Raw genomic sequence first — 15,268 nt, forward strand, 5'->3', positions numbered from 1 at the left:
GGTAAGTGACTAGACTATAATCCACATGCCTTGGTACCCAAAAACAATAGTGCCCATACAATCCTATTAAAATATGAATGATAAAAAAAATTATAGGCTAGAATTTAATAAAAATAGAAATCTTTCACATATACTTGGAAACTATACCTGTTGTGTTGTAGGAATGTCAATATTATGTGCTTTTAGTTCATTTCTCAACTGGGCCTCTTTTAATTTTGCTTCTTCAACTTGGCCTAAAATTAAAAACAAAATTTTAAAAACTGCATGAATTTCTGATAGCCCCCTAAAATATAGTTTTTGATAAATATTTTCAATCCGTTTTATTTTTTCCTTCTAACAGCTGATACTAAAATGAAAAATGTCAAGTCACTATCTTAGAAAGTCAAAATTAAACTAAAAATCTAAAATTAAGCTTCAGATCTAACACAAAAGATGCGAAACAAAATTAATGTGGTTAAGGGACATATTATGATATTATACTGCAAACTCTAAGTAATCCTGGATGTTATTTAATCCTAATCCACACGACTATACATAATTTACACATAATTGCATGAGGTTGTTCTAAGAACCAAACAAGACTTTATAAAAACAATTTTCAGTGCTACAAATGATATATTATCTCATTACTTTACTTAGCTCCTATTATCCTCTAAATAGCCTTGATCTTGGATAGATATACAAAAATGAGTATACTTTGACACAGGCAGTACACATCTGTTGGTTAACATATCAAAATTTTAACTATGTAATTAACACAAAGCCAAAAATCACAGCAAAAAATCCGATATATGAAAAGGTAATAGAGCACAACTCAGCAAATGCCTTACTAGTACACAAACATTATCAAAAATTGTAGCCAACATTCTGCGTATTTATTCAAAAATAAATCAGATGTCTCTCTCAGTGAGTGTGCCCTGTACACCTCCAAAGTGTGACACTGCAGATGTTTTAAGTGAGCTATATACAGTCCTATCAATCAAATTAAAAATTAAGTTACACATCACTCCCTCACTGATACTGTCATCCAATATCTTTTGCCGGAAGCTGGAGCTAAATATAAACATTATTGTTATGTCAAAGGTCTTAAATTTCTACAGATTCAGATTTCTAATTTAAAAAAAATCTCAAATTTTTGTAGGTAAGCAGGATACAGATTTATTTAAAATGAAGAAATACTTCATCTTAAGAAGATCAAATAATGAATAATAAAAACTATCATTACCACCTTTCTGCAGTTTACTTGTAAGTCCAGGAAAGTAGACAATGTTTGTGGTTTCACGGTTTCAGCCTTCTGGCTTACCACTCCTCAAAGCATAAATTTTTTCACTACCTTTGAATACAAAATGACTTACACTTCATTTCATCAAGAAGCTGTTTGCTGGCTTCAAATAAACTTCTATACATTACAATAGATTTAGATAATTGGTCCTTTTCTTTAGTAAGTTCTGCCATTTGTTGCTGCTTCTTAACATCTAAGAAAAAACATTCAGATAATTTACTTCAAATAATTTTAAAATTGTGACTTTTCCAAAATATGTGATATAATTAGATAACTAATAAGCACCATGTAAATGGAAAGCAAAACAAGGTTATCTAGAGTACCATGAACATAACAGTTTAATCCTCTATTCTCCTAGAAACTTACCATTGTAAAACATAAACGGTAGGATATATGATTCTAATTTTCTTGATAAAGCTGGTAGCCGAGGCTCAAATATAATAAAATATTCGGTACTATCCCTTCCAGGACTATTTTCTGCCAGCACTAGGCTCTGTATAAAAAAAAAAGAGTAAGGAAAAGCAAGATTTAAAAAGGTATTTTTCAATGTATAAATGCTAGATATTGCATTGTGCTCGGTTTTCAAGTAAGTGGTAAATTTTAAAGGAAAAGGCATTGACTGACCCATAAGATTCATTAAACATTGATTAAAACATCACCAGCACCACCCAAGACACAAAACTTTTTACCCTTCTGTATTGGTTTGAAAGCCAAATGATCTTCTCAAAAAAGAGCTTATGCAAAAATTATATACAATTGAAAATTACAAGAGAAGTATCTTTTCTTTCAGACCAGAAATGTCATGGCCACTTAGATCTTGACCTGCAAGACCTTCTTGATTCCAACCAGTAAGCTGAAGCAGTGAAACAGCTGATGGTGTGAAAGTTATAAAAACAATCACAAAGAAATTCACAAAGCCCAATGCTGAGTTTAAGTTACAGCTGTTACCATGGAAGTAGACCCACAAATCCCAGGTGACCAAACAAGAGGTCCTGAAAGCTCTAAAGATTTGTTTTTTTTAAGTTGTATTTTCTTCATTAACGTACACACAGAAAAACTTTTGATATACCCTAGTTTAAGACCATGGCATATAAAACTAGTAAATAATGCAAATCTAAGTATTTATATCCTAAATGATATTTTCAAACTTACTCTTTTGCTTTTTAGACTACAATCATACAATTCACAGATAGAGATAGAGAATTTTTAAAAATCTAAATCAATACCATAGAACAATCCATGAATAAAGTTATAAATTATAGCTAACAATTATTTTTTCCAAAGAACATAGAATACAAGACTCTCATTAAACTAATCTTCAATCCCACTTAGTTTCTGAAAGCTGTTTTCAATGTATTTACACGAATATAAATATATGTAAAAATAAAATACTGTTTGCCTTTAAAAAATAACTTATACTTTATACTTCAGCAATTTGCTTTCAGCATTCAATATGATTTGTTGATCAATTCAAGAGAATGTCTAGATACCAATTTTTAAAATTTATGCACATTATAGACTACGCTATAATGTCCTTTATCAGGGTGATGAACATTTAGTTTTTAGCTACTTTTTATAATAGTTTTAGCTAAATTTTTTAGCTATTATTTATAATAAAGCAAAGAAAGTATCTTTCAATACTTCTTTGTGTATTCTCTAGAACAGATAATGAGAAATATAATGACTTGCTAAAACAGTTTATTTTAATAGGTAGTATCAAATTTCCCTTCAAAAGGGCTGTACAGCTTCTCAGCATTAGTATATGAGAATAACCAGTTCCCCTGATGCTGGCCAACACTTAATATCAAGTATTTTTTTTCCTAAAAAGGTGAATTAAAAACAACCAGTCATTATTGTTTTAACTAGCATTTCCCTGATTGGTATTGAGGTCATGCTTCTTGTTTATTGTTCATTAATATTTTCTCTTCCATTAATTACCTGTTCATATTCTTTAGTCATTTATTTTTCTACTAGGGTTGTCTTTTTTCTATTGATTTGCAGGAAGTTCTTTAGGAGATTTTAAAAATATGTTCAATATATTAATCCTCTATTACATGTATATATAAAAAGGATACATGGGAACATTGCTACCCAATTTATCATCTTTAAACTTTTTCCTTTTTTATTATATAATCATAATGATTCTAGATACCTATCATTCAGTGTCAACAATTATCAACACACTGCCACTGTTCTTTTAATTCTGACTAGGATACGCTTATGATATAAAGAAAAGTTTTAAATTTTTATATAGTTAAATATAAAATCTTTTCCTTTATGTCTTGTTTAAGAAGGCTTTTCCTAACTCAAAGTTTTATAGTTTGTAATCTCTGATGTACAGCTTATCAAGAAAAAAGGATATACAGAATAACAGAAATCAAGAGGACTGAAGAATCCAAAACTGGATTCAAGTACAAAATGGAATTTGGAATATGAGAAGTGGACACATAGCAGAATGAAACTTAGACATCTCTTTCAGAAGTTTCCAGATCAAGTAGACAAATAATATAGAGAATCTGAATAACAAAATTAACAAACCTGAACAGTTATAAATTTAGATTATAACTTTAAAGAAAGCAATATACGTTCTTTTCAAGCAAACATGGAGCATTTACAAATACTGGTTGTTTTCTAAGGCCAGTGTTTTCTAAATATTCCTAATGATAAGAATCACCTGCTTGTCACAAATCAGATTCCACAGCCCTGCCGCAGACCCACTAAATAAATACATGGGTGAGGAGCCAAATAGGACTTGAGAGATTTTTGCTTATTTGGTGTGATATTAGGAACCTCTAGTGGAAATTCCTATGCATGACAGGAAGCTTAGATTCTATATGCAGCTTCAGGGGGATAGCTTAAGGTACTACCTTAATCTCAGAAATGTGTACACAGGGTTTGCCAATTCAAATGCCTACAGGGGGCCAATAAAATAGGACATAGATAAATAGGTAAAGTGGGTGACGTGCATTCTTCCAACATAAACCCACTTTGCATGTGCAACATGTCTCCCCCCTTCATTTTTCAACATGTTGCTTTCATTACCTAATTTTTGTTAGGGTAAAAGAAAATTTCACTTTACTCTTTGCTATAATAAAAATAAAAAAACAAGTTTACAAGTAGCAAATGACACCTGCCCTAAATGTCAAGAGAAGAAAAGATGTGGCACGAACGATGCTCACTGGAAAATTCTGCTGCTATAAGAGAATCTTGGCCCAGTACTGCCAGGTCTTTAGAATTCTCCAAATAAATCAGTAATGCAAATCTTTATGTAAAAACTCCAGAACTTTAAATGCTGGAAACTAATTAAAATGGCAATGCTAAAATAGTCATTGCCAGACCAAGTCAAACTGTAGGCCAGGTGCAAGCTGGCAGGCTCCCCAAATATAAGCCTAATGTTATTAAAACAAAGTGATATTAGCACTCGAATTGATATAAAGATGACTAATGACAACAAAAAAAATACAAGAAAAGGTGACATTTTCAATTTATTCATACAGGCAGAATTATTCAATAAATGATACTGAGAAATTTTGTTAATGAATTTGAAAAATGGTAAAAATAAAATCCAGACAAATCAAAGATTAAAGGCATAAGAAAACTAGAGCCTTGGGGCTGGCCCAGTGGCACAGCAGTTAAGTTCGCACTTTCCCCTTTGGCGGCTCAGGGTTCGCTGTTTCGGATCCCGGGTGCAGACCTATGTACTGCCTGTCAAGCCATGCTGTGGCAGGCATCCCACATGTAAAGCAGAGGAAGATGGGTAAGGATGTTAGCTCAGGGCCAGTCTTCCTTAGCAAAAGAGGACTGGCCAAAGGTGTTAGCTCAGGGCTAATCTTCCTCAGGAAAAAAAAAAAAAAAGGAATACTAGAGCCTTCCTCTTGCCTCAACTGCCCCAATATACACAAAACTAAAATCTAAAAGACAAACTCAGGAAAAAGCACTTATATACAAAAGAACACTAATATTTTTAATATAAAGAAGAAAATCATGAACATTCCAAATGAAAAAGAGTCAAGGGACAATTCTACAAAGATTAAAAACACAAAAAATGTTTAACCTTACTAGTAACAAAGAAAACTTTTTTTTAAATATAGGAAGCTTCGTTAGAATTTTAAAAAACGTTCATATTCAGGGTTTGTAATATTATGAGGACATACACATATTTCTGGTAGCAATATAAACTGAAGAGCAACTGGCAATAACTACCACAAGGCTTAAAATGTACATACCCTATCTCTAATCCTACTTCTAGCAATTTCTTTTTTTTTCTTTAAAGATTAGCACCTGAGCTAACATCTGTTGTTAATCTTCTTTTTCTTCTCCCCAAAGCCCCCCAGTACATAGTTGTACATTCTAGTTGTAGGTCCTTCTGGTTGTGCCATGTGGGAAACCGCCTCAGCGTGGCTTGACGAGAGATGTCATGTCTGCGCCCAGAATCCGAACTGGAGAAACCCTGGGCCACCGAAGTAGAGCACCTGAACTTAAGCACTCGGCCATGAGGCTGGCCCCTATAGCAATTTCTTAAAGAACTAATCAGATATATGCAAAAGGATATACACAGAAGAAAGCTGATGAAAGTACTGCTTTGATAAAAACAAGTTTTGGAAAGAAACTAAGTTTTCACTTAGGGGTGATCAAATAAATTACAATTATCAATACAATGATGTACGGTTATACTTACTGATGAAGAAATATATCAAAGGTGTTAAAGATGAAGATTTTTATAAAAGCAGAGTTCTATTATATTAATGAAATTTTACACCCCCTATGTATATAAATCATATACACACAGAGTATCCATGCAGTGTTAGTGTATGCACAGAAAAATCTAGAAGGCTATACATTAAATTGCTAATCATTGATATCTCTGAAGGGTGATGATATAGTGATTATTTCTGAAGTTCTTGCACTGTATATTTCTTATATAAGTAAAGCTATTTCTATTTTGGAAAAAAACGAGTAACAAAGATAAGCTGTTGTATTAAATTTTTCTAGTTATATGTACGTTTTACCAGGGCTATGTTTTATTCTGTTTCTATCCACAGAATGGTAGCTTTTCAATGAAACATGAATATCATATTATCGCTAAAGGTAAAAACCACTACAATCAGAGAATACAGTCATCCATAGGGAAACACGGATCTTGCTAATAGTAATAATGATCCTGGGTTCAATCTGTAATAGCTTAGAGCAAAATCATAAAATATTTCAGCTAACTTTTCAATTTAACGCTATAATTGGAGCATCTTCCTAGATACACATACAAAAGAACAGATAATGTAATATTGTAGTTTAAACTATTCTTCATAGATACAGGTACAAAAGAAGAGATATTACAATATTGTAGTTTAAACTATTAAATACAGAAATCCTATCTAACAAAAGACATAAAAAATTACCGTGATTTCAGCTGAACCTTTCACAAAGGGAAATTCAAGTGTTCTAACTTTTCCAATAAAGAGAGGTGTATCATTATCTTCCTCATTAGAACCTTTGATGGTAGCTATTACAGTGCCAACCAAATCAATTCCGGTATAATTGTTGTAGTCATCCTTAAAGTAAAAAATAAAAAGTAACTAATCAGAAGAGTTCCTAAGAAAATTAAATCCAGAGAAGGACATGTATACATCAGAAATATGACATGTATTTATAAAGCCCCAAATGTTAAATTATACACCTTCTTCTTACTCCAAGCACAGAATTCAGTTCTCAGAGTAGGTGCTCCAAAGGCAGGAAATAATTCCAGAAACCATAAAAGAACTAGAGGCTTCCATCTAATGCAATGGCTCTTAACTTATATAAAGGACTCCCATTTTAAAATTTCACCTTGTTAAATGTACTTTCAGCATCTATTGAGCTGGCAAAGAGAAGTTAAGAATGACTCACTTATCTAAAACAGGAAAATAAACTGAAGGTGTTAAGTACTCCCCAGCCACTGTGTTTTATATGTTTTCATTAATATTCTCGGCAGCCCTATTGCTGCTTACTCTCTGGGTAATCAGAAGCTTTGAGGAGCTCACTATGATCAGTCATCAGAGCAGATCTCCAAAATAAATACTTATCTCCTGTCCCCACAGGGAAATGGAGATTGAGGAATCAATTTACTTCACATATATTCATAAGAAATGCATGAAATAGGGGATTAAAAGGTATATATTAAGAAAGGTAGTCAGATTTCTGCATTTTTTAATCAGTTCTACTGAATCTCTAGATTTATTTTATGTATAATGTTATGCACTCTCTCTGTGTACTCAAGTACAAAGATATTTATAAATATTTCATTCATCTGCACAAATTTTCCCTATAACTTTAAACTGAATAATCAAGATATGGTTCTATGACTATCTTACACTCTAAAACTGGAGATAATTTTTCTTGTTATTCTTCGTAATTTGGAAGTAAATAAACATTACCGTGATATTAAGATGTAAATCTTTGACTAAGGTCCTACTGGCAACTGAGCGAACATTTGAAACAGCTGGTGTAGCTGGCTGAATTTCCGGAACTAACTTCACAGGTTGATTAGGCAGAACATCAACTATAACCTTAGAAAACAAAAGAAGCATTGTGAGTAACAATATATTAAAGATTTAGTATTTAAGAGAAAGAGAAGAAATAATGATAATATATACTAAATGAAACGTTACCTTATAAAATCTATTTCCACTAATCTCTTAAAACTAATCAACTTACTTTTAAAAATTCAGGATAAAAGGCATTTCAGATTAATGTTTGAATGTTAACCATCTAACAACAAATTCAGAGGCATTTAAAAATACAGGTAATTTTTAAAAATTTACTACATAGCAATATTGAACGGAAATGACATATGTTAAAACTATCTTAAACTTCATTATCCAGAATTCTAGCACCTGAAACGTCATTAATTGAAAATTTTTCATGTATGGTTGATAGGAGCAACTTACTATGACACAGGTTAAAATGCTTATTAAGTGAGTCTTCAATAATAACTTCTGTATCACGTCAAATTAATCAACATAATTTAAATATATTCTATTCTAAATATTCTTGAAATTAATATTTATGCTTTGCATCCAACAATTAATTCCTTTTAAATAAAACATTTCATTCCTCAACTAAATGAGAAAATGTAAAGCTAACTGTGGTATAGAGAGAGAGTAAGCAAACCTGTTCACTGTTAAGAATATTTGCTTTATCCATCATAAAACCAAACTGGATACAATATGTCCCCACTTTGTTAGGAATTGCTTTATCCCTAAAGAAAAAGAGAGAAGATCACTGACAATTTTAAATAAAGGGGGAAGGAATTCAAAGCATCAACATTTCTGTTCCTTCCACAAAAAGCTAATGAGTAAGAAGAGCATTACTATTACAACATTCACCTTCATTCAACATGTATTTCCTGCAACATTAGGATTAATCTCAGGTCCCTCTTACCTGGACATTCTTTCACAAAACATTTGGAACACAGGCTCTGGATACGGCAAAAGTTGAAAGAATTGGAATATACAGTTGACAGAGTAGTAAATATAAAAAATGCTGAATTATATGTCAAGTGAATTTTGCTTCATTTCTACATTACAAATTTCCAATGTACAGTTTTATATTTCAAAATTATAGGATATCTTGCTGACCTTTTTATGTTGCTTTGTTTTCCTTTCAAGTACTATTCTAAATATGTAACTTTATATCTACAAGGCATTTACTGTGATTATCAATAAAGAGTTCAGTACCTAATAAGATGTAAGGTTACTAGCCTGTTTTGGTCACACTTAAACACAACAAAAATATGAATGACATTCTATGGTATACCTTGCCTGAGATGTGCAATGTGGTTCATGATCTCTAAAGTGGCTTTTACATGTCATTCATGTTGTCAAAATATTGGCTTAACGCTGTAAACAAAGGCTTTGAATACATATCTGAATTGAAATTCCAGCACTGTAACACATACGTAACCTTGGAGAAAAATATTAAAACTTTTCCTAGGCCATGTTTTCTTCAAGAGGATAATTCCTAACACAGTTACAATAAGAATGAAACAAGACTCCTGCTTCCAAATGACAGACCAACCCTTCCTGATAAAGACAACCATTAAAAAAGATATGTACTTGAAGATATTTCAGAGATAATAAGCAAAAGTGAAAAATAATTCAGCAGGATCTAAAATAGCATGGAGACTCTGGGAGGTGAGTTTCACACTTAAGGCTGCTTTACTCCTGGGAGCATATGAGTAAAAGTGGACCTAAAGCAGAAAGGCTCCCAACAGAAAAGCAACTTAGCTTTGAATCATCTCAGTCTCTGAAACTGGACTGAAATGATAACAGACTGCCAGAGGCCCAGACAACAGACAGAAGCAAATGTAAACCCTATCTGGAGAAAGATAACTTCTTAGACTTCAAATTATTTCTATAAATATTCGTAAATAAAATCTATGGTTAAACCCAAGTATATAAAGTAGCACAAGAACTAGAATTAAAAGCAAAAGAAACAAGGGACAATCAAAACAGACGGAAAGGAACTCAAGATAGATTTTAATAAACTCTGATTACTGCTCAGGGTAATAAAAGACAAGACTGAGAATTCCAACAGAGAACTGGACCTTAAAAAAAAAAAAAGAACTAAACATACCAAACAAATTGATAATTCAAAGATGGATTTACTAGCAAAACAGATACCACTAATTAGAGATTAGTCAACTGAACGTAGTTCAGAAAAAAACATCTAGAAGAAAGAGAGACAACAGAAGAGCAAATAGAGAAAAGATGGTAAGAGACAGAGAATACTGTGAGAAGGACTAATGTTCATGTAATTAACAGTGCTAGAAGAAGAGGGAAAGAATGAGGCAGAAGCAATATTTGATGAAATAACGGCTGACAATTTTTCAAAACTGAACAAAGACCACAAAACCAAAGCCTATGAAAACCAAGGACAAACAAAAAGAAGTTCACATGCAGGCATGTCACAGCAAAGCTGCTGAAAATAAAACTCAAAGCAACCAAAGATGCGGGCAAATGATTACTTTTCAAGATAACAACAAGACTGACAGTTAACTTCTCAAGAGAAACGATAGGATAGTGAAGGATGGCTTCCAAGTACTGCAAGAAAGAAACAGCCAACCTAGAATATCATATCCAGGAAAAATAAGTGTAAAGGTCGAATGCATATATTTTCAGGTAAAAAGAGATAATTTGTCACTGGTACATGTGCAGTAGAGGAAATACTAAAGGAACTTACTCAGATGGAAAATGATCCTAGGTGGAAGCCCTGAGCTGAGTTGAAGATTAACAGAAAAGAACTTAGTAAATCTAAATGAACACTGACTATATAAAATAATAACGCCTTGATAGATTTCACATACACAACAACAAAGGTATGTAAGTTGGGAGAGGCAAAATGGAGTTTAAGTGTTCTAAGATACCTGCTCTGTCCAAGAGGGTAAAACAATGTACATTGTCATTAGACATGGATACAACTATGCATGTTGTAATCTCTTAAAAAAAGTCACTTAGAGAATAGAAAATGATTGTATAACTACCAAGTTAATAAGGAGTAGAAAAAGACAATTAAAACACTTAATAAATTTAAAAAAACCAGGAACAAAGAATATTTGTATCCAATCAAAAACAGTCACATATTAGATTCAAAAGCAAGTGATTTGGTAATTATATGTAAGATCTAAACTTTTTAATTAAAAAACATTTTTAAAAAACTATAATACCATTTATAAAACATCACTTAAAATATGAGAAATAATGAAAAAAGGTATTTCATGCAAACACTAACTCATGGTGGCTTTTGTTCCATCATTCATCTGGATCCTGTTATCAAAGTAGAGTTCAAGGCAAAAAGTATTATTAGAGAAGAATATGAATACTTCATAATAACAGCTGATTCAATCTGCCAGGAAAATATAATATTCTAAGTCTGAATATAAATAACAACATAGCCTCAAAATATATAAAGTAACCACTGACAGAACTAAGAGACAAACCTCTTAACTGACAGATCCACACTCACACTGGGAGATTTAGCACAATGCTAGAAAAAGTAGACAAAAAAAAAAGACAGAAAAATTAAACAAAATGATTCACAAATTTTGACCTAATGAACATAAATAACACTGTACTTCAAGTGCAGTATACATTATTTTCTAGTACACATAGAACATTTACAAAAATAGACCATACACATATACTACAAGAACAAGTATCAAATAATTTCAAAGGACTGAAGTTATACAGAGTAAGCTTTCTGACCACAGTGGAATTAAACTAGAAATCAGTAACGAAAAGAGATAAGAAAGTCCCACAATTTCAAAATTAAACAATATATTTCTAAATAAAACATGGGTATAAGATGAAACCACAATGGAAATTAGAAAATATCTTGATGCAAATAACAATGAAAATACAATGTAAAAAAACTTGTGAGTGTTCCTAAAGCTGTGCTTAGAGGGCAAGCTATAGCTCTAATATATATATTATATATATAATATATATGTACATATAGGAATGTATATTGTGTATACATGCATATATACACACACAAAAATAAGTGAGCTACGCAACTACCTCAAAACCTTTAAAAAACCTACAAGTTGGTTCTGTGAAAAGACTTATGAAATTGAAATAACCTGGTAAGATTAATCAAGCAAAAAAAAGTACAAATAACTAATGTCAAGAAAGAGAGATCACTACAGATCCTAAAGACAATAAAAAGGAGATATAATGAACAACAAATTTGAAAATTTAAATAAAACTGACAAATTCTTAGAAAGTTACTAGTTACTAAAACTGACCAAAGAAGACATAGGAAATACAAATAGTCCTGTAATGGCTGAATTTGAAGAAACTGAAAGTATAACTATAACCTTTCCCCTCAAAAACTCTAGGCTCAGATGACTTCACTGATAAAATCTACAAACATTTAAAGGAAGAAATAACGACACTCTTATCTTGCACAAGATCTTCTAACTATTAAACCAAGACTTAGGGACCACTTCTTCCAGTTACTTTTGTGAGGCATACGTGACTTAGATATCAAACCTGAAAAAAAGATATACGAAAGAAAATGCAGGCAACCTTGACTCATTAATATAGATGTAAAAATCCCACACTAAAAATTAGCAAAACAAACCCACTGATATATAAAAGAGGTAATATATGATGATAAAATTGGGTTTATTCCAGTAATGCAAAATTGGCTGAAGAAACATTCAGAAGAAAAATGTACTGTAATTCACCACATTAAAGAAAAATATCATATATTATGTTAACAGATGATAAAATCCAATGTCAATTCATAATAAATAGAAATTCTCTTAGTAATGATTAGAAATGAACAGTCTGATAAATACCCACCAAAAGAAAAAACCTAAAGCAAAGATTATACCAATGGGTGAAATGCTGAAGTGTTCCCTTTGGATTGGGAATGAGATCAGAATGATCACTCTCATTACAGCCACTTCACATTCTACTGTAAGTCCAAGCCAGTGCAGTATGGCAAGAAAAAGAAAACAATGCATAAGGACTGGAAAGCAATAAAACTGTCATTATTCACAGACATGAGTGTGCAAATATTTTAAAATCCCAAAGAATCTACAAATAAAATTGGAAATAAAAAGGGTTAACATAGATGCTGGCTACAAGGTCAAAACATACAAATCAACTAGATTTCTATAATCACAACAAACAGAAAAAATTTTTTAAAGGCTATCATTTACAATTAGCATCAAAAATATCAACTATCCAGGCATCATGCAAAGTGAAATAAGTCAGACAGACAAGGAAAGACAAATACTGTATGATCTCATTTATATGTGGAATCTAAACAATCAGAACTGCACAGAGAACAGACTGGTGGCTCCAAGAGGCAGGGGGTGGGCGAAATGAGCAAGGGTGGTCAAAAGGTACAAAGTTCCAGTTAGAAGACAAATAAGTCCTAGGGATGTATTGTACAGCATGGTGACTATAGTTAACAATACTATACTGTATATTTGAAAGTTGCTAAGAGAGTAAATCTTTCAAGTTTTCACCTCAAGACAAAAAAATTTATAGCTATGTGAGGTGAAGGATGTTAACTATACTTACTGTGCTAATCATTTTGCAAAAATACATACATCATCATGTTGCACATCTTAAACTAATACAATGCTATACGTCAGTTATATATCAATAAAACTGGAAAAAATATCAACTACCTAGGAAATCAATCTAAGGAGAGATGTATGACATCTCAATTCAAAAAATTATGAAATGCTATATGAGAAAATAGAAGGATATTCCATATTTGTAGATTGCAAGATGTTCCTAAATTTCTACCCAAACCAAATCCCAAGACGTTTTGTTATCGAAATTGTTTTTTTATTTGAACTTGATAAACTGATTCTAAAATTTAAATGGAAAAATAAAGGGCCAAGATACATATGAACAACAAGGTTAGAAGATTCATTCTACAGGATATATCAGACTAATCAAGAAGGTAGGGTATGGGAAAATACAGAGAAACAGACCAAGAAATCAAAATAGGGAGTCGAGAAATAGACCCACATATATATGGATACATAACTTACAATAAAGATGGCATTGCAGAAAAACGATCTTTTCAATAATGCAGGGACAACATAAACATGACCCACTACCTCACACCATAGATTAGAAATATTAATTCCAGGTATGTTAACCAAAAAGAGTAAACATAGCAGATCTAAAGCCCTGCTTACAAGGTTGGCCCTTGGCTGGCATTTGTGAACCTAGATTTCAGGAAGGTTCCTACCACTATCTGGTACGAGTGGCTCACAATACCTACAAAGAACATGGTTTATAAGAAACACTTGCTTTCCTTCTGGGAATCTGGAATTTTGGTATGTGCTAGGCAGAGGCTGCCTATGTGACCAGGCCCCAGGAAAAATCCTGGGCACTAAGTCTGTAATGAGATTGCCAGGTTGACAAGATTTCGTATGTATTATAGCATAACTTACTGGGGCATTAAGCACATCCTGTGTGATTCCACGTGGAAAGAACCCTTGGAAACTTACATACGTTTTCCCTTGGTCATTGCTCCATGCACCCATTCTCTTTTTTGATTTTGCTTTGTAACCTTTCTGTGAATCTTCCCAATGAATCATCAAACTTGGGGGCGGTCTTGGAAACCCCTAACACAATAATGTGGTACAACATCTTCATGACCTAAATATAATAAAAAGACTTAAAGACACAAAGAGGGCTACCTACAAAGGAGTAGATTAACAAATCTGATTATATAAAAATTAAAAACTTCTGTTCAAGATATCATAAAGGGAGTGCCAAAGCAAGCCATGGGACTGGGCAAAGATATCTAACAATAAAGACTTATATCCAGGGCCAGCCCTGTGGCCGAGTGATTAAGTTTGCGCACTCGGCTTTGGTGGCCCAGGGTTTCGCTGGTTCGGATCCTGGGTGCAGACATGGCACTGCTCATCAGGCCATGCTGAGACGGCATCCCATATGCCACAACTAAAAGGACTCACAACTAAAAATATACAACTATGTACCGGGGGGCTTTGGGGAGAAAAAGGAAAAATAAAATCTTTAAAACAAATTACGTAAATATTGTGGAGTACAATGAAATAGCCCAATTACTACACATTTTAATAGATTCATATAATAAAAGATAATATGATAGACAAAAGAAGGCAGCATTGTCCTTTGTAGGCTGCCTCAATCATTCCCATGCAATAACGTGGGCATACCTTAAAGATCTATGGCAAAAAGACCTATGGCAATGTTATTCAAAGTGCAGAGCAAGGACAGTTGCTGGTATAAACATTTTGTTACTGGTCTGCCACAAGATAATAAGAAAACTCAGATTATGCAGAAATGTATATAGCAATCTAACATTGCCTTGACAACAAGTGCACACTCAGAGAACCTTTTTTAAAACAAAATAAAATAAAAAGCATCAGTGTAGAATAGACTGGAAATTTTTAAGAAAATAGAAACTAGTCTTTTTGTACAGTTAGTCTGA

The 15,268-nt window shown here is 32.5% G+C and overlaps 1 protein-coding gene across 1 annotated transcript in view; it reads right to left on the reverse strand.

Annotated features, from left to right (window-relative positions):
- The window catches only part of SMCHD1 (structural maintenance of chromosomes flexible hinge domain containing 1), a 136,587-nt gene that overhangs the window by 31,669 nt on the left and 89,650 nt on the right, over nucleotides 1-15,268 (reverse strand). Inside the window, exons 35-40 of the mRNA XM_046671568.1 lie at nucleotides 8,429-8,516; nucleotides 7,693-7,824; nucleotides 6,679-6,831; nucleotides 1,649-1,775; nucleotides 1,356-1,475; nucleotides 148-233 (exon numbers count right to left, since the gene is read on the reverse strand). Of these exons, the coding sequence (XP_046527524.1) occupies nucleotides 148-233; nucleotides 1,356-1,475; nucleotides 1,649-1,775; nucleotides 6,679-6,831; nucleotides 7,693-7,824; nucleotides 8,429-8,516 (706 nt within the window). The remainder of the gene's footprint in view (nucleotides 1-147; nucleotides 234-1,355; nucleotides 1,476-1,648; nucleotides 1,776-6,678; nucleotides 6,832-7,692; nucleotides 7,825-8,428; nucleotides 8,517-15,268) is intronic.

The sequence above is a fragment of the Equus quagga genome, chromosome 9 (genome assembly GCF_021613505.1).
Source record: "Equus quagga isolate Etosha38 chromosome 9, UCLA_HA_Equagga_1.0, whole genome shotgun sequence".
NCBI classification, from domain to species: domain Eukaryota; kingdom Metazoa; phylum Chordata; class Mammalia; order Perissodactyla; family Equidae; genus Equus; species Equus quagga.